This window comes from Poromitra crassiceps (assembly GCF_964638095.1).
Source record: "Poromitra crassiceps genome assembly, chromosome: 2".
Taxonomy (NCBI): domain Eukaryota; kingdom Metazoa; phylum Chordata; class Actinopteri; order Beryciformes; family Melamphaidae; genus Poromitra; species Poromitra crassiceps.
Window position 1 is genome coordinate 92,275,241 of NC_139624.1, and position 19,666 is coordinate 92,294,906.

The 19,666-nt window shown below is 43.1% G+C and overlaps 1 protein-coding gene across 3 annotated transcripts in view; it reads right to left on the bottom strand.

Moving 5' to 3' along the window:
- Positions 1-14,196: 14,196 nt before the first annotated feature.
- Positions 14,197-19,666, bottom strand: part of tubb6 (tubulin, beta 6 class V) — a gene marked incomplete at both ends in the record, with an annotated part of 52,765 nt that continues 47,295 nt past the window's right edge. For all 3 annotated transcript variants that reach the window (XM_083657239.1, XM_083657238.1, XM_083657237.1), the window contains 2 exons: positions 14,197-14,487; positions 18,792-18,951. In XM_083657239.1, coding sequence (XP_083513365.1) covers positions 14,197-14,487; positions 18,792-18,951 — 451 coding nt within the window. The remainder of the gene's footprint in view (positions 14,488-18,791; positions 18,952-19,666) is intronic.

The window sequence follows — 19,666 nt, forward strand, 5'->3', positions numbered from 1 at the left end:
ATATATATATACTGTATATATATACCATATTGCGGTTTCCCCATCACACACGGAAGAACCAAAAACAACGAATGACAGCGTTTTCGTGTGAGACGTGAGGAGTGATGACTGACAGCTAGTTTGAGTGATAACTGAGGCACGTTGCAGGAGGAATGACAACGTTTTCGTGTGAGACGTGAGGAGTGATGACTGACGAGTGAGGACTGATGACTGACGACTGACGAGTGAGGACTGATGACTGACGAGTGACGCCGTATTGTGCGATGACTGACGTGTGAGGAGTGAAACAGTAATGCAGGAAGAATGACAGCGTTTTCGTGTGAGGACTGAAGGTGTTTTAGAGCACACTTTATATGGTTTACTAGGAGACACAATAACTGACAACGCTTAGACTGAGGAATGATAGCCAATACACTGACGGAGGATGCCCTAAAATGGTTGCCGTACAGAACAAATCCAGATGAGTTACTGACATCACTTGACATGTCTGTAACCTGGTTAAAACCATTCTGATCATGTGACCTCACATTCTGTTTCGCTCTACAGTCTGGACTCCAATCAGTCCACATTGATTTCAGTGTATATGTTTAAATAAGTAATATGTTTAGATTTAGTCCAGAACTCCATGACTGTCTGTATTGCAGGTAGAGAGGTAACAGAGAAAGTATGATCAAACAGTCATTCTTCTATCTCTGAGTTCACTTCTTGTAAATGAAGTAATGGTGAAGTTTAGGAATTCCCCAGTTTGATGCCTCGTGGTCCCCGGGCCCCTCGTTGAGAACCACTGGTCTGCAGCTTTATACACTGCTTTACTGTAATGGATGAAGAACGTTTTGAATCACCACCAAGTTTGGTGTGTGTGTGTGTGTGTGTGTGTGTGTGCGACTGTATTCCCATTTGAATGCATAAAATAATCTGTATGTGTGTGTAGTTCTGACCATTGATTCCAAGCCATGATCTATGGATCTAGATTCCACCTCCCCTATACACAGCGCACGCGCATGTGTATGTGTGGGACCAGATTACCAGACTTACTAATATTAGCACCTTTCTGCAGTGTGTGTGTGTGTGTGACTGACTATTGTTAGCTGGTCAATGTCCTGAACAGAAGGGCCAGCTCAGCAGCAGCTGACAGCAGTGCAGGCTGGCCAGGGGAGGGGAGAGGAGCTTTAACACAGGGAACACAGAGCTACATGAAGCACTGGACAATACTCTAGAGCGCCATCCTGCTATATTCATTAAAAAAAATCAATCAATCAATCAGCCACCAATATCTCTAAAAGGTATACAATGTTATTCTGTCATTAAGGATTCAGCCAATTTTCTTTTAAAAACCACAATGAACAAAATAATTGTGAGTTGAGAGCAAAATAATCTGTTCTAATTAACCCGTAAAACTTAGCCGGAACCCAGTTCAGAAGCCTGGACCAGATCTGTAACAATCAGGTGCTGAAAAAAGCTGTGTCCATCCGATCAGATGATGCCCACCCTCTGAGGTTTGAATATGAGCTGCTTCCTGCTCCGCCTTCGTGCCCCCATAGTTAAAAAGAACAGATAGAAAAATTCCTTTGTGCCTGTCTCTATCAGAGCGATGAATGCTGCTGGGGTACAAATGTAATGTTTCCCCATCTGCCATTGCTGTTATTTTATCTATTTTATTTATTTTATCCTTTTATCCTTATTTATTCTTAGGGGTACAGAACAGTATATCTGTATTATATACTTTCTCTGCCCTTTGGTCTGGACCGTGGTTTTGCTTTGTGATTTGATACAATGATACATTGTAGCTCTTTCTTGTAATATAAATGTGCCGAGAGTGAAGGCAGTCACTTGCCACACTGCACTTCGCTACTATGCACTTTATATCTCTACTGTGCACTTTAGATCATTGCTACTGTTGTCATTTGCACTTTAACTGTTGTGCTGCACTTTAAACTGCTGCTCTAGACTGTTTTTATAATGTTTTTTATTGTCTTATTTGTTTTTATGTATGTACTTTGTACTACGCTTTTTGCAACCCAAATTGCCCTTTTGGGACACTTAATAAATCTTGAATCTTGAACGTGAAAAACTGCTGCAAATACATTATTATTTCCTTCATCATGATTTTAACTACGATGAATATTTGGTTCCAATAATTTTTGTTCCATTTACAAATTTTTCTGCAACTCAAACATATTGGGCCTGATTTGATCGCATACAGAACCGCAGGAATGAGTCAGAAGTGGCAAATTGCCGCCATGTTGGTCCGTAAGGGGAAAAGGCAATGGGATTTTAGTATGGGGATTTCAGTTAAATGCATGAAATAAGGTCTGTTGTTAAGACAAGCTTATGGGAGTGGAAATTTTTGTTCAGCAAGATAATCTTCACAAAGTACCACTTTTATGACTTTTGAAGTGTAAATGCATTTTTTTAAATGCAATTTTCAGAAACTTTTCAAAAGTCATAAAAGTCAAAGTCAAAGTCCCACTGATTGTCACACAATGTGTGAAATTTGTTCTCCGCATTTGACCCATCCCCTGGGGGAGCCGTGAGCGGCAGGAGCGTCGCGCTCGGGAATCTATGGTCATCTAACCCCCCAATTCCAACCCTTTGATGCCGAGTGCCAACCAGGGAGGCAATGGGTCCCATTTTTATAGTCTTTGGTATGACTCGGCCGGGGATCGAACTCACAACCTCCTAGTCTCAGGGTGGACACTCAGACCACAAGGCCACTGAGCTGGTTAAAAGTGGTCCTTGTTTGTGAAGATTATCTTGCTGAACACAAATGTCCACTCCCATAAGCTTGTGTTAACCACAGACCTTATTTCATGCATTTAACTGAAATCCCATTCACTTTTCCCCTTATGAACCAACATGGCGGCAATTTCTGGTTAAGCCTACAGAAAAACGTCATCCCTGCGGTACTCTATTTTGGTCATATACACTACAGGGAACTAACGTGGCAATCTGTGATCTTTTCCCCCAGTCTCCATCTTTGTGATGTTTCTGTTCACAGATCACCTGTCAATTAGTGTGGGCGGAGCTTGTATCCTCTGTTGCAGTCTGTGTCTGTTGTCATGGTGACTATCGCTGCTCATGCTAACCAAAGACCTACATTGATAAGTGACCGTCAATATCGCTCCGTTGCAACATCAGCATCACCATTTTGGACAGGAGACTAATGAAACCTGTCTGTCAGTGTCTATGTTAAGAACAGCATCCAGTAAAACGTCCCGCCTACAAAGTGCCGTACAAAAGTACCTCTGCCAGTTGAACAATGAAGAAATATAATGAACATGCATACTATTCTATTTACTTACGTACTTTCCATTCCATCTATGAAAGCATCAAAGCAGAAACATGTAAAACATATTGTAAACATAAATAACACGCTGGGTTCCCTCATCATGGAAGCCAATGGGAATTTTGTATGGGGATTTTGGTTAGATGTCTGAAATAAGGTCTGCGATTATGAACAGTTTATGAAACTGTGATCTTTGTGTTCGGCAAGATAGTCTTCACAAATGAACATGAATTTTATGATTTGAAGCGTAAATGTGATAGTCAGAAAACACTCAAATATCATACAAGTGTTAATTTGTGAAGATTATCTTGCTGAACACAAAGACCGATGTATGATAAACTGTAACCACATTCAGCCATCTAATCAAAATCCCATTCAAAAATCCCATTGACTTTGAAATGAGGGAACCCATGCTACTGCATTTCTGGGTTTTAGGACTCATTCCTGTAGCAATCTATAGGATGACTGTTGTGTATATTGGCACACCAACAATCACGTCTCACACACACGTGATGTGCACATGTGCGCGTGCACGCACACACACACACACACACACACAAACACACACACAAACACACACGTTAACTCAGGCAGACATGAGCGAAGCATTTGGCATTGACTGACGGATTGTCTGTTCTCCAGTTAATCCGTACACAAACAGAACTGCTATGAAATCACTTGTGAAGCACAATGGTGCAAGAGAGATTAACAAGCTGTTGACTGGCTGCTTTTCTCTGTCTGATGTTTGGTGATGTGCTGCTAGCCTGGGTAAACCCATCCCACACGTGACCTGCTCTCAGACCTGTTCTCAGTCACTATGTGTGATAGTGACTGGGAACTGAGAGAGCAGGTCACGTGGGGGCTGGGTTTACCTAGGCTAATGTGCTGCTGTCTGGGCCCAGCACTGCAGCAGTGTTTCAGACAGTAGTTACATTTGAGGTATTTCGCTGACTACTGTGACTGTCGAGTGATTTACAATGAGGGCCTTTAACCAGAAATCCACCATGCAAGCGTTTAATTAACACATTGACTGCCAGCCCTTTTTTCAATGCTGTAGGTAGGTTCTGCCAGTTTTTTTTTTGAGGATTCTGGCTCATTTTACAAGAGCCGAGGATTCTTTTCTGTTAAGACTTCGTGAACACCAATCATCTAAAAAGAACTAATAGAATGTGTGCTTTCTCTGTCTAAAAGAGGTAGTTTGTAGAGTTAGTAGTTATGTAAGCATTAGCAGTTGAATACAGCATGGTTTCAGCGTCAGAAAAATTATTCAGAGATAAACGGCTTTTTGTGAAATTCGATAGAACAGTCACTTTAACCATTCATTTTTGGCATCAGTAAGAGTCAGACATCTAAACAATAGTTTTGAACAGTAATTTCCTCCATAACAGCAGGAAACCCCCCTCTGCTTCCAACTCCTCCCTCCGTGTGTGTTCTCCTCCTGCCTCCCTCGCTCTCCAGCGGGCGTGTCACAACGAAGTTGCTGCTGCCTGGCTGCTGCCTGTTTGAGCGGCCGCTGTTTGAGGAAGTCTGGGTGGACTCGCTCGTGGAGTTTTGGTTGAGAGCTTTGATGCGATTCTGGTCATATTTATGCTGCGTGTTTCAAAGTGTGCATCCAATCTATTCTTGGAACCCCCCACCGTTGCCACCGCTGTGCATCAGCGCGAAAGTGAAAGCGTTTTCGCCATCAATTTTACAGTATGAGAACGGCTTCGTCGCGCTTTTCCGTCCAGTTTTGGGTCGCCTCTTTCTACTGTGGAGAGACATGTCGACACTCAGTGGGTCGGTAAAATAGATTATATACATTCAATACCTCCAATTCTGGTGTAGGAGACGTAAAAGGGGTTGATCGATGTCCCACCGTCAAAAAAAAAAAATGTTTATGTAAGCCGAGATATCTCGTCCTTGGCACTCAACGGTTGGATTATGTAAGCCGAGATATCTCGTCCTTGGCACTCAACGTGTTAAAATGTTGAACACCCTGTAAAAAACTCTCGTAACGGGACAAGCCCCGTCTTTTATTGTCACACGAACACCACAACACATGCATGCGGCCACAACACACTCATGCTGACGGTGGCCGGTGAAAAGTGTCCTCTGCATTTAACCCATCCAAGCATGTCCTTTCCTCCGGGGGGCAGGCCAGGAGCAGTGGTCGCTTTCTCGTACAGCGCCCGGGGACCAACTTCGGATGTTGTCGTCACTGGTCGGATGACGATGACGATCTGATCTTCTGCATGTTTTTAGTGGGGGGGGTTATATACGGAGGAACCCCCTGGGGGAGCACGGGGAGAACATGCAAACTCCACACAGAGAGAAAGGCCCTTACGACGAGATACCGCACCTGGGCAGTGGGCACTGACGATATGGGGGGGAAACACACAACCACAGCGCCCACAGTGTCCCAGGCGAGAATCGAACTCAGGACCTTCTGACTGTGAGGCGACAGCTCTACCACTGAGCCACTGTGCCCCTGTAGCCATTACGTAGCTAGATTATCATGGCTAACTGCAGCAGCTCTATTCTTCAGCATGTTCACTGATTTTGCATTTCCTTTTTACATGTTTGCCCAACCTGTTCTCACGCCTAAGTCCATCAAATCCTGACGTTTGGTCAGGACCCCTTGGTGTCACATTTTAACACACTGGGTACTCCCTTTTCCTCATTTTTCAATGTTCAGGGTAGTCCAACAGACTTCTATAGAACTCCCACAATGTTCAGGGTAGTCCAACAGACTTCTATAGAACTCCCACAATGTTCAGGGTAGTCCAAAAGACTTCTATAGAACTCCCACAACGTGCAGAGTAGTCCAACATACTTCTATAGAACTCCCACAACATGCAGAGTAGTCCAACAGACTTCTATAGAACTCCCACAACATGCAGGGTAGTCCAATAGACTCCTATAGAACTCCCACAATGTGCAGGGTAGTCCAACAGACTTCTATAGAACTCCCACACGTGCAGGGTAGTCCAATATACTTCTATAGAACTGCCACCACGTGCAGGGTAGTCCAAAAGACTTCTATAGAACTCCCACAACGTGCATGGTGGTCCAACAGACTTCTATAGAACTCCCACAACATGCAGGGTAGTCCAATAGACTTCTATAGAACTCCCACAATGTTCAGGGTAGTCCAATATACTTCTATAGAACTCACAATGTGCGGGGTAGTCCAATAGACTTCTATAGAACTCCCACAACATGCAGGGTAGTCCAACAGACTTCTATAGAACTCCCACAATGTGCAGGGTAGTCCAACAGACTTCTATAGAACTCCCACCACGTGCAGGGTAGTCCAATAGACTTCTATAGAACTGCCACCATGTGCAGGGTAGTCCAAAAGACTTCTATAGAACTCCCACAACGTGCATGGTAGTCCAACAGACTTCTATAGAACTCCCACAACATGCAGGGTAGTCCAGTAGAATTCTATAGAACTCCCACAATGTTCAGGGTAGTCCAATATACTTCTATAGAACTCACAATGTGTGGGGTAGTCCAATAGACTTCTATAGAACTCCCACAACGTGCAGGGTAGTCCAATAGACTTCTATAGAACTCCCACAACGTGCAGGGTAGTCCAATAGACTTCTATAGAACTCCCACAATGTGCAGGGTAGTCCAATAGACTTCTATATAACTCCCACAACATGCAGGGTAGTCCAATATACTTCTATAGAACTCCCACAACATGCAGGGTAGTCCAATATACTTCTATAGAACTCCCACAACATGCAGGGTAGTCCAATAGACTTCTATAGAACTCCCACAACATGCAGGGTAGTCCAATATACTTCTATAGAACTCCCACAACATGCAGGGTAGTCCAATATACTTCTATAGAACTCCCACAACATGCAGGGTAGTCCAATAGACTTCTATAGAACTCCCACAACATGCAGGGTAGTCCAATAGACTTCTATAGAACTCCCACAATGTTCAGGGTAGTCCAATATACTTCTATAGAACTCACAATGTGCGGGGTAGTCCAATAGACTTCTATAGAACTCCCACAACATGCAGGATAGTCCAACAGACTTCTATAGAACTCCCACAATGTGCAGGGTAGTCCAACAGACTTCTATAGAACTCCCACCACGTGCAGGGTAGTCCAATAGACTTATATAGAACTGCCACCATGTGCAGGGTAGTCCAAAAGACTTCTATAGAACTCCCACAACGTGCATGGTAGGCCAACAGACTTCTATAGAACTCCCACAACATGCAGGGTAGTCCAATAGAATTCTATAGAACTCCCACAATGTGCAGGGTAGTCCAATATACTTCTATAGAACTCACAATGTGCGGGGTAGTCCAATAGACTTCTATAGAACTCCCACAACGTGCAGGGTAGTCCAATAGACTTCTATAGAACACCCACAACGTGCAGGGTAGTCCAATAGACTTCTATAGAACTCCCACAATGTGCAGGGTAGTCCAATAGACTTCTATATAACTCCCACAACATGCAGGGTAGTCCAATATACTTCTATAGAACTCCCACAACATGCAGGGTAGTCCAATATACTTCTATAGAACTCCCACAACATGCAGGGTAGTCCAATAGACTTCTATAGAACTCCCACAACATGCAGGGTAGTCCAATATACTTCTATAGAACTCCCACAACATGCAGGGTAGTCCAATAGACTTCTATAGAACTCCCACAACATGCAGGGTAGTCCAATATACTTCTATAGAACTCCCACAACATGCAGGGTAGTCCAATAGACTTCTATAGAACTCCCACAACGTGCAGGGTAGTCCAATAGACTTCTATAGAACTCCCACAAGATGCAGGGTAGTCCAATAGACTTCTATAGAACTCCCACAACATGCAGGGTAGTCCAATAGACTTCTATAGAACTCCCACAACGTGCAGGGTAGTCCAATAGACTTATATAGAACTCCCACAACATGCAGGGTAGTCCAATAGACTTCTATAGAACTCCCACAACATGCAGGGTAGTCCAATAGACTTCTATAGAACTCCCACATTAGGTCTGAAATCGACGTCAAAGGAGTGTGACAATGAAATTAAATGATGGCCAGTAAGGGCATTGTGGTCGGGGTGGTGGAAAGATACCTTTGCCACCGGAGACCGGGGTTCGACTCCCACCGTTTTCAAAGTACATTTCAACCGTAAGCCACATTTCTTATTTAACCCAAACCCAAACATATGTCTAACCTTTACAGAGTTGCTTTAGTTGCCTAACCATAAGCGTAACAAGTTGTTGGCTATGGTGTTGTGGTGATGAGAAAGGGGTAACCAGTGGGTTAAGAAGTCCTGACCAAACATCAGTATTTGACAAGTTGGGAGGAAAAATGCATTGGTTTGCCCTCCAGCTGAGGCTCTTCTCCAGAGCAACTGATGCTGGCTGCAACTAGATTGCAGACATTTTATGCAGCTTATTATAAAGGAAATGCATTAGGCAATGCAACAGTGCCGCCCAAGAGCATAGAATAAGTAACCATTATGGCATCACATGGTGTAGTCAAGTATCACGAATAGTGAAGGCCAAAGCCATAGTGACCTGACAGCAGATGGAAGGAAAAAAAAAAAATTCACTGGGGAACTTAAATAAGGGTGCACACTGATCAACTGCAAGCCCTGGGCCATTTCTCAATACCAAGAATGCGTTCTTGTTCTTGGGGAGAACGTTCTTGCTAGTCGTTCTTGGAAGAATCAACTCGCTAGGCCACAAGCACACATAACGCTGTTGACAGTTTGAGACGATGCGTTCTTGAGGGTATTGCGCAATACCAGCGCAGAGGCCGCCTGCAGTACTACACAAATAAAAAGCTCAGCTGATGTTGATGTGCTCTGGAGCTTTTTTGCCATTTTTCGCAATAAATGTTCGTAAAGTGGCACTTGTTGAAACCTACTACCCTGCTTGTAGGCATCAAAAGTCATCAGAAATTAATTTAGTGATGAAATAAAACTTTAAATTGTAAAAAAAACTTCCCGGAGCTTATGGCGTCTTCTCTGCTGTGATATGTTGGGATATGTGCCTTGCCAAGTTGACACAAGTCACCAACCAGATCATCCTCGGTAAAGTGGGCATGTCGAGAACACATCTGGAAATTTTAAGAGTTCTTGGGGAAATGTGAACTTTGCATTGGAACAGTACTTGGGCTGCGACTGTGACGTTTCACAGGGACACAAGAACGCAAGAACCCTTATTGAGAAACGGCCCTGGTTGGCTTCTAATAGACCGTAATGACCCTTTTCACGGGGGCCATTTTGTGTCAAAAAGGCAGAATGAACACAGGTGCAAGCAAAACACTAATAAGGGTTTCCACATTCCAATGATGGAAGTTTGAAACCCTCATTAGTGTTTTGCTTGCACCTGTGCTTTTCGACACAAAATGGCCCCGTGAGAAGGGTCTATAAGTCAGTGCAGGGTTCAAATTACACAGTGGCTTTCGGGGGAACACTTTTTTCCGGTGCGCATCACTACTAAACATGTGATTCACATGCACGGACCGGTCAATTGCATGCAGGCAAAGAAGGAATGTGAACCTGAACGCCTTGCCACATGAGGTCACATGGTTTCCAGTCATGGAATGTTAGCTATCGTGCATCCTGAATTCAAAACACAACTTTTAGTACCGGTTTATGTCTATACTATTGTGGAGGCAAAATTTGCTGCAATGTCCTGCTGATTCATCAATAATTAGATATCCGTTTTACATGTTCATAGGAGGTTTTATTCCACAATTATCTCTCTGCAGAGAGGTCTCCTCTTGACTACATTTGTCAATACAAGAGCCACGAGTCATTGTTACATCTCATCATATACTGAAACTATCGCACCCGCCCTCCACCTTGGAGGCCAGTGATTTTCCACTACCGTCTAAAAGTTCCATTCAGCCTAGTAAGTTTCCATTCAGCCATGTAGCTAATCTGATGTTCACTAGAATACATAACAAATCCAGCCTATTCCCATAACAAGACACATGTTCTCACAAGAATATTCTGTACAGCAATCTTCTACAATGTGGTGAAGAACACAGTTCACAAAATACATCTTAGAATTGTCATAATTAATAATTAATCAATCAATAAACACTTGATCAATAATTTGCCATGACAATATCCTTTCTCAAAACTTTTCCCATCTTCTTCTTCTACATATCTATCACTCTGTCTCCTCTTTTTTCTCTTGCTGCATGACAGGAACCCTCTGAAAACCAGCATTTTTGCTGAGTAGGGCTCAAAAGTATTTTAATTACCTTTTATGGTGTTTGTATGCTTTTTTCTGTTAAATGAATAAACTGAAATATACGAGGACTGTTCAAAGCATGCCCTGTTTGAACTCTTTCATAAGTTGGGACTACAAACTCCATTCAAACTTTAAACACTTAACACTTATTGTGCTTTATCACTTTAATTCAGATTTTCTTTTATATCTTTTGTACTTTTTGAGAAATAGCAGTTTAAGTTTCATACTTTTTACTCAATCTTTATAATAGGAGTCTATGGAACTGGCTTAAAATGTGTCATGTTGTGTTGTGACCCAAGATGGCAAGATGGAATGCATGTGACATCATGCTGCAAGGCATTCACCAAAACACAGGATCTGATCATGTTCCTAAGTTCTATAGAAACCTGACTAGTGCAGACCTCCGATATTTCATAGCTGCAACGTGACAAACAAATCAAGTATCACTTAAGTTATGACACATAAATAAGTCAGTGACAGATTAAATGGAACACAGCATGCAATACGATGCACAGCACAAATCCAATACACATGAACACAGCAGACATTGTACATTTTAAGGCCTTAGAATAAGCTTTTATTTCAACCACTCTCCAGCCACCAGACCTGAACACACATAACAATCTGTTTCAAAACAAAATACAGTACAAAAAAGTGGTGCATTCATCCAATATCTGTGATGTGTAGCCAACACAAAGATACAAAAAAAAATTATTTTTCTTCTTCTTCTTCTGTAATACTTTTTGTTTTTATTCTCTATTTTGTGAGTGTTCCCTGTAAGGAATGATTGAGGTAGCCTTGCTTGAGGAATGAACAGCAGTCATCAAAATGTTATAAAATACTTGGGTTTTTCAGTGTATATTGATAGGCCTCTGTACTGGCTGCTCCCTCTACATGCTCTCCCCATCTGTTCACACCACCTCTGTTCTTCTTGTAGAATGTTGCTTTATTTGACCAAATCAAATGTTTGTGTATAAAATTGAAAACCTATGTAATGGTGGGCTTATTTTCTTTCACTTAAACTGCATGCCAGATGACCATGTACAAGCCAACATTCTCCTGATGTCTTCCATTCCACCAGGGGAGCATCACACCCCTCTACATTTAACTTTTTTCTAATTCTTTTTTTCTTTTTCTTTTTTGCAATTTTCAAAACGTAAAACAGAAACAACAACAAAAGGCTCAGACAGAGAAAGAAAAAACAAACAGTTCACATTCCAATGATACTAAACTCTTTTGACTTTCACAATTACAGTACCGTAAATTCCGGACTATAAGCCGCGGCTTTTTTCCCGTTTTTTGGCCCCTGCGGCTTATATAACGGTGCGTCTTATCTATGGATTTTTTCAGAAAAAAAAAAAAAAAAAAAAAATCTCTCTTTTTTAGCACTCTTTCTAACTATAAATCCACTTCTGTTTTAATTTCCTCTCTTGCCCTCTTTTCACCACACCGCGGACACTGTGTGCACTGTAAAAATAAACAACGGTGGTGTTGTGTTATGTTGTTTTGTTGAAATGTTGTAATACGGTAAATGGGAGCTTCCTCAAACAGCCATCTCTTCCCGACAATCCCCTCTGTGCGTGACCACTTACATATGGTAATTACGGTAAGCAAACGGCCACTCGGGCAACAACTCCCTCCCCCGACTACCAGGAGAAAATCACAAACTTCGGCGAATTCACACAAAGGAAGATCAAGGAATATTCACAACAAGACGAGCAGTAGAAGCAACACTCTCACTTACCATGGGGAAGGTACGCAGAAATTCACACGAGGCAGCTTTCAAGTTGAAAGCAGTCAATCTCGCATTAAAAGAGAGCAGCCGCCGATCAAACAGAGCAGCCGCGCGTAACCTGGGCAAAAGGGACTGTCCGTCCGGGGGAGAACTACTGAACAACTCCCTCCCGACTATCAGGAGAAAATCACAAACTTCGGCGAATTCACACAAAGGAAGATCACGGAATATTATAGGAGTGTGAAAACATCCACAATTACCAACGGGTTCCAAAACGCTGGACTGCTGCGGGATGAAGAGGATGACGCCACGGGGACTGCCCCCTAGTCCGATACCTCACGAGTCCGATACCTCACGAGTCCGACACCTCATGGTTTTGGGTTAGGGTCTGGGGGAGGTTAGGTTTAGGCGTGGGGGTGGGAGAGGTTAGGTTTTGGGTTAGGGTCTGGGGGATGTTAGGTTTAGGCGTGGGGGTGGGAGAGGTTAGGTTTTGGGTTAGGGTCTGGGGGAAGTTAGCCTCTTTTTTCGGACTCGTGAGGTGTCGGACTCGTGAGGTATCGGACTCGTGCCATGGCACCTGAAGGAGAGAGGAGAGTGGTTGACGAAGCCACCCTGAACCTGTTCGTTTCCGACACTGAAGATGAGGACTTTGGTGGTTTCAGTACGCAGGAAGAAGAGGAAGACGAGGATTAGTGACTTGACTTCTCTGGTTACAGGTTTGCTGCACATATACGGTAGCCTATTGTTGTGTGATTTTGTCTGGGGATTAGTGACCTGACTTTTGTTTTGTTTTGTTGAAATGTTAATAAATGGGAGCTTCCCCAAACAGCGATCTCTTTCCCGACATTCCTCTCTGTGCACGAACCCTTTCATATGGTAATTAAACATCAAAACACCCGCGGCTTATAGTCCGGTGCGGCTTATAGAAGAAAAAAATAGTCAATTTTGGTCCCGCGGCTTATACACCGGTGCGTCTTATAGTCCGGAATTTACGGTAAGTATCCTGTGTATGCCAAGGCAGTTATGAAGACTACACATATTTAGTCATGTAACAGTAATTATTCGCTACCTCTGTCTATTAAAACTATTTATATGTTGCTGAATTTTGCAACAAGATACCACTCAGCTAACGTTCCTGAAATGTTTTAAATTCTTGCCATTTTGGGGGGGGGGGGGTTTCAATAAGTTCTACCAAACTGCCTTGTGACTTGTAGGTCAATATAATGTTGCCGGATTTTTTATTTATTTATTTTAATATTGTTCTAATATTGTTCAAGAAACGTTATAAAGTTTTTCCCTGTGTTCTGCCCACTGTGTTCACAGTTGTGGTCCAATATTGGCCATTTCACTAAACCAAGGCAATAGTTTTATAAATGGAGCAATTACGTGTCATATTTTTAGCTCCAACTTCACCAATCTATCCCTGTGGCTCTGGGTCCAGAGGTTTCACGAATTAATCATATCATCTTCATAAGTTTTACCAAAGTGCTACAGTACCAGTTTTCTGTCAAATGACTATTTTCTCATACTTCTTTTTGATGTTCTACAGGTGAGTTTGAAGAAAGTGAAAAATATGACGTATCTACCCTGACGAAATAGTTGCTTGCGTAAGTAAAAACCTCTATTGAATATTGTTGAAGTTATAGCAAATTCCCTTTACTTGCAACATAGAAACATTGTCAAGAGTGAATATTGTGCAATGAACATCAAGAAATAATGTTTTTGCAGAATTAATCTATGGTTGTTTTGAGATTAAATACTTGTCCTGTCTAGATCTCACCTATTGACATTCTTTGGTGATGTTCTACAATAACTACCATCAGTGTTCTGACCAGAGGTTTACCAATAGATTTCTTACTTCCTGTTGCAGTGTTTGTTACAATAATACAATAGCTGACAGGAAATAAGCTAGGTTTCAAACTGTTCCCTAGCAACAACGTTCTGCCTCCTTATTCGTTGATCTCCTCCTCTTCGTCCTCAAAGTTCTCCTCAGCGTCGTTAGCGGTGGCATCTTGGTACTGTTGGTATTCGGACACCAGGTCGTTCATGTTGCTCTCCGCCTCCGTGAACTCCATCTCATCCATGCCCTCGCCCGTGAACCAGTGCAGGAAGGCCTTGCGGCGGAACATGGCTGAGAACTGCTCTGAGATGCGTTTGAACAGCTCCTGAATCGCTGTGCTGTTGCCGATGAAGGTGGCGGCCATCTTGAGCCCCCGGGGAGCGATGTCGCACACTGCCACCTTATAATAAATAATATTCAACTTTATTTATAGAGCACCTTTCTAAACAGTTGTTACAAAGTCCTTTACAAAAACACAAGGAAGAACAACAAAACATAAAAAGTAAGCACAAATGAGTAAAATGTATGAACAACAATTATAGAGAATGGCTACAAGCAGCAAAAACAATGGAGTAAAAATAGAGCTATGAAACTAGAAAAACCACACCATGGATATAAGCCTCCGCCAAGAAGTGAGCAGTCAACATCCATGTCTGTCCAGACTTTGACGTTTGAGCCAAATGTGACAAAATTCCGTCAAGGCGTTCCTGAGATATCGCGTTAACGAGCTTGAAAGTGACATTGGTGAGGTCACAGTGACCTTGAACTTTGACATTTGACCACCAAAATGTAAGCAGTTCATCCTTGAGTCCAAGTGGACGTTTGAGGCAAATTTGACGAAATTCCGTCAAGGCATTCCTGAGATATCGCGTTAACGCACATCAGGCCTACGTACATACGTACTGTCGACTATTCGATCATCAGTCGAGAGACACGTGAGTGGATGGAGATTCCTCAAGTCGAGCAGTCGTTTATTTATTTTTTCTCTCCCCTCCAGTCAGTGTGGTGTGCTGTGCTCTTAAAATACTGAACCCTACGTCGTCAAAGTTGGCACATGTCTTAATTATAGTCAGTTTCCCACTGAATGTGTCATTACATTATTAATATCTTACCCGGATAAACTCAAATGTTTATGTTATCAGTCCGACTTGGAAGCACTCTCTGCTGGCTAAGCAGCCGCACATCCCGCACGTGCCGCAAAGCTCCAGCCGCGGGGGCGCGCAGAGCACGAGCAGTAGCATTCCCACTCTCCCATGGCCGACACTGGGGCTTTGTCATGTGGATGAGAAGAGTCTGACTGACGTTACCTTAACGTTACTTTATTCTCATCAGAAACCACTTCATGTTTAAACTAGAACGACCACAATGCGGACTTATGCCGCCATTAGTTCATTCTTAAGTCCAAATCGCCATTTGAGGCAAATTGGAAGAAATCTGGAAGAAAATTGGAAGAAATCACGTTAACAAGCTTGAAAATGGCATTCAAAAGGTCACAGTGACCTTGACCTTTGATAACTAAAATGGAATCAGTTCATCCTTGCGTCCAAGTCGATGTTTGAGCCAAATCAGAAGAAATTATATCAAGCCGTTCTTGAGATATCACATTAACGAACTTGGGAATGGCGTTCGTGAGGTCACAGTGACTTTGAACTTTGACCACCAAAATGTAATCAGTTCATCCTTGAGGCCAAGTTAATGTTTGAGGCAAATTGGAAGAAATTCCATCAAGCCGTTCTTGAGATATCACTTTAACGAACTTGGGAATGGCATTCGTGAGGTCACAGTGACCTTGACCTTTGCCCACGAAAATCTAATCAGTTCATCCTTGAGTCCAAGTCAATGTTTGAGGCAAATTTGATGAAATTCCGTCAAGGCATTCCTGAGATATCGCGTTAACAGGCTTGAAAATGGCGTTCGAGAGGTCACAGTGACATTAGCCTTTGACCTTTGACCACCAAAATCTAATCAGTTCATGCTTGAGACCAAGGCGATGTTTGAGGCAAATTTGATGAAATTCCGTCAAGGCATTCCTGAGATATTGCTTTAACAAGCTTGAAAATGGCGTTCGAGAGGTCACAGTGACGTTGGCCTTTGACCACCAAAATCTAATCAGTTCATCCTTGAGTCCAAGTCGATATTTGAGGCAAATTTGATGAAATTCCGTCAAGACATTCCTGAGATATTACGTTAACAAGCTGGAAAATGGCGTTCGAGAGGTCACAGTGACCTTGACCTTTGACCACCAAAATCTAATCAGATCATCCTTGAGTCTAAGTCGATGTTTGAGGCAAATTTGATCAAATTCCGTCAAGGCATTCCTCAGATATCGCGTTAACGAACATCGTACGGACGGACGGACATACGGACGGACGTACGTACGGACGGACAACCCGGATCCATAATGCCTCTGGCCTGGCTATCGCCGGCGGAGGCATAACAAGTTTGCAGCCTAGGGATAACTCTTTATTGATCTATTCACGTCAGAGGAAGCCAGGATTAAACAAAAACAATATCAGAAATACACAGCGCGTCTGCCTGTGTGTCTTTTCCGGGTAGTGTCCTCGCTGGGGGGGGGGGTTGAGTGACAGATTGAGGGCGAATGGCATTACGAGAATTACTCACAAGCTCGTTTTAATGCTTTTCCATTGGTTGCATTTTGTAAAACCCACACAGAGACGTGAAGGGTGACCAGTGGCATTTGATTCATGACACTATACTATGTTCCCCCCCACGACGCTATGTTCCCCCCTTCCCCCCATCTAAATGGATAAGTTATTTCTTGTTTAGACTTATTTCGGCCTTATTAGTCTTGAGAAGAACTGTAGCCTAGGCATTGGACATGTCATTTCAAAGCAGCAGCAATGTCCTTTACACTTTAATTTGTTTATTCATGTAGGCTACATGTTGTTGTTTTAATGTTTAAAGGGTGAAAAAAAAAGGGTAAGGGCCTAATTTGAAAAAAAATATGTGTCCTGCTTGTCTCATTCAGACAAAGTCAAATATGCCGCAATTGACTGTTAACACATTCACTGCCAGCCGTTTTTCAATACTGTAGTTAGCTTCTGCCAGAGGTTTTTTTTGAGGATTTTGGCTCATTTTACAAGAGCCGAGGATTCTTTTCTGCTTGGACTTTGTGAACACAAAGTTCACAAAAGTACTAATAGAATGTGTGCTTTCTCTGTCTAAAAGAGTTAGTTTGTAGAGTTAGTAGTTATGTAGATATTAGCCATTGAGTACAGCATGGTTTCAGAGATTTTCAGAGAGTTTTGAGATAAATGGATTTTTAGAACCACCTCACGTGCCTGTGATTATGGGTGCCCTTGGGCAAGTCTGTATACTGTATTGTGTTTGTGTGTGTGTGTGTGTGTGTGTGTGTGTGTGTGTGTGTGTGTGTGTGTGTGTGTGTGTCTCCAAACTCCTCCCTCCGTAGGTCTGGTGGCTTTGCAGTGTTTTGTCACAGGCGAGTTTCTGTTGCCTCACAGATCCCAAAAAAAGAGAGGGGAATCGCAGGAGCGGGGAAGAGGAGAGGAGAGGCGAGGGGGGGGGGTTAGACACGGGAGAGAAATTCCTTCGCGATCCCCTTCTTCCAATCTTGAGGCGCGCTCTCGGTGTGCTGCTGCTGCTGCTGCTGCTCGTCTGTGCTGCTGCTGCTGGCTCCGCGGCCGCTCTCGGGCGAGTCTGGATTACTGTAAAACGGGCTTGTTCGTTTCTTGGGGTGTCGGTTGAGAGCTTTGATGAAGCTTTTGCGATTCTGGTCTTATTTATGCTCAAAGGTACTCGAGTGTGTGTGTGTGTGCGCGCGTGTGTGTGTGTGTGTGTGTGTGTGTGTGTGTGTGTGTGTGTGAAATCGAAAGCGTTTTCGCCCAGCCATTTCCTTGAGAATGGCTTCCTCCCGCGGCTGTTTTTGCTCGGCTTTCTCTCTGTCTGGAGAGCACTGTCGCCACTTAGTTGGTCGGTAAAATAGATTATACACATTCAATACCTCCAATATTGGTATAGGAGACGTAAAAGGGGTTGATCGATGTCCCACCGTCAAAAAAAAAAAAAAAAAATTTAAGCCGAGATAACTCGTCATTGGCAGTGAACCGTTGGATTCTGTAAGCCGAGATATCTCGCCAATGGCAGTGAACGTGTTAATGTGGTCAAAATAATCACTGAAGATATTTTTTATTTTTAGAATAGTCGAATATTCGTATTGAACAGTCTAATCCGAGTCGACTGGCAGAATCCTGAGTGCAGGACAGCCCTAACGGAAGGACAACCCGAAGCCATAATGCCTCCGGCTCAGCTGTTGCCGGCGGGGGCATAACAACTAGGGGGAAAAAAAGTCTTTACATAAACATGTATTTTGAGGAGCGACTTAAATGAAGACATGAGGACAGTTTGCTAGCCTGAGATTCTCAGGCAGGGCATTCCACAGTTTGGGAGCCCCGACGGCAAAAGCCCGATTTTGGCTTATAGGGGATCAAATGGTCAGCGATATAAGTAGGTGCCTTCCATGTAGCGCCTTAAGCAAAATCTTAAGATCAACTCTAAAACTAATAGGAAGCCAATGAAGAGAAGCTAAAATTGTCCCGTCTTTTACTCTTGGTTAAAAGCCTTGCGGCTGCATTTTGTACTAATTGCACGCATGAAAGGGACTTTTTACTTAGACAGAAACACAGTGTCACAGCAGTCTACGCGAGAAGTAATAAGGCATGGCACCTTGACGTTGTTGGGGATCCACTCCACAAAGTAGCTGCTGTTCTTGTTCTGGATGTTCAGCATCTGCTCGTCCACCTCCTTCATGGACATGGGCCCACGGAACACCGTGGCCACCGTCAGGTAGCGGCCGTGACGCGGATCGCACGCCGCCATCATGTTCCTGGCAAGGCAAGGTAAGGCAAGTTTATCTGTACAGCACAATTTTCATACACAGAGGCAATTCAAAGTGCTTTACAAGAAAAGAACATAAAGAAATAAAAAGATTACAAAGTGGCACCTGGGGCGGCCAATCAGATTTCAGGGGGGACCAGTGCCACCCCTGGCTAATCCCTAGAGATGCCCCTACAGTATCCACGAGTCTCCCCTTTACAGATAAGTGAGAGATAAATGCATGCTTATTTGAAACATGTCATGGAATAGGAGGTCAGAGTAGAAATGCACTACAAACATGAATATTAGTTGTTGCACTTACTGTGTTGTACCATTATTGAATGATGATTTTTGAGACTCAATTGCACTGCGGTCTCTCCTACATCTGGCTGGAACAGAAGTGTGATAATATCAAATGGCTTAAGACGCTTGTCGAGCAGAGGCTAAAAGACCAGTTTCTTCAGACCTGGCACTGGGAGCTTCAGAGTATGTCTTCATGTGACTTTTATTGTGAAATTAAGGAGGTTTTCAAGTTCGAAAAGTACTTATTTTGTGAAAATGTGAAATCTCGTCAAGCGTTATGTAACCTTAGACTCTCCAACAACAGAATACCAAAGATAATAGGTAGATACAAAGGTCTAGAGAGGAGCAAACGGTTTTGTAATGTGTGTACTGGAGACTTCCTAGGAGACGAATTCCATGTAATTTTTGAATGTAAAAACCAA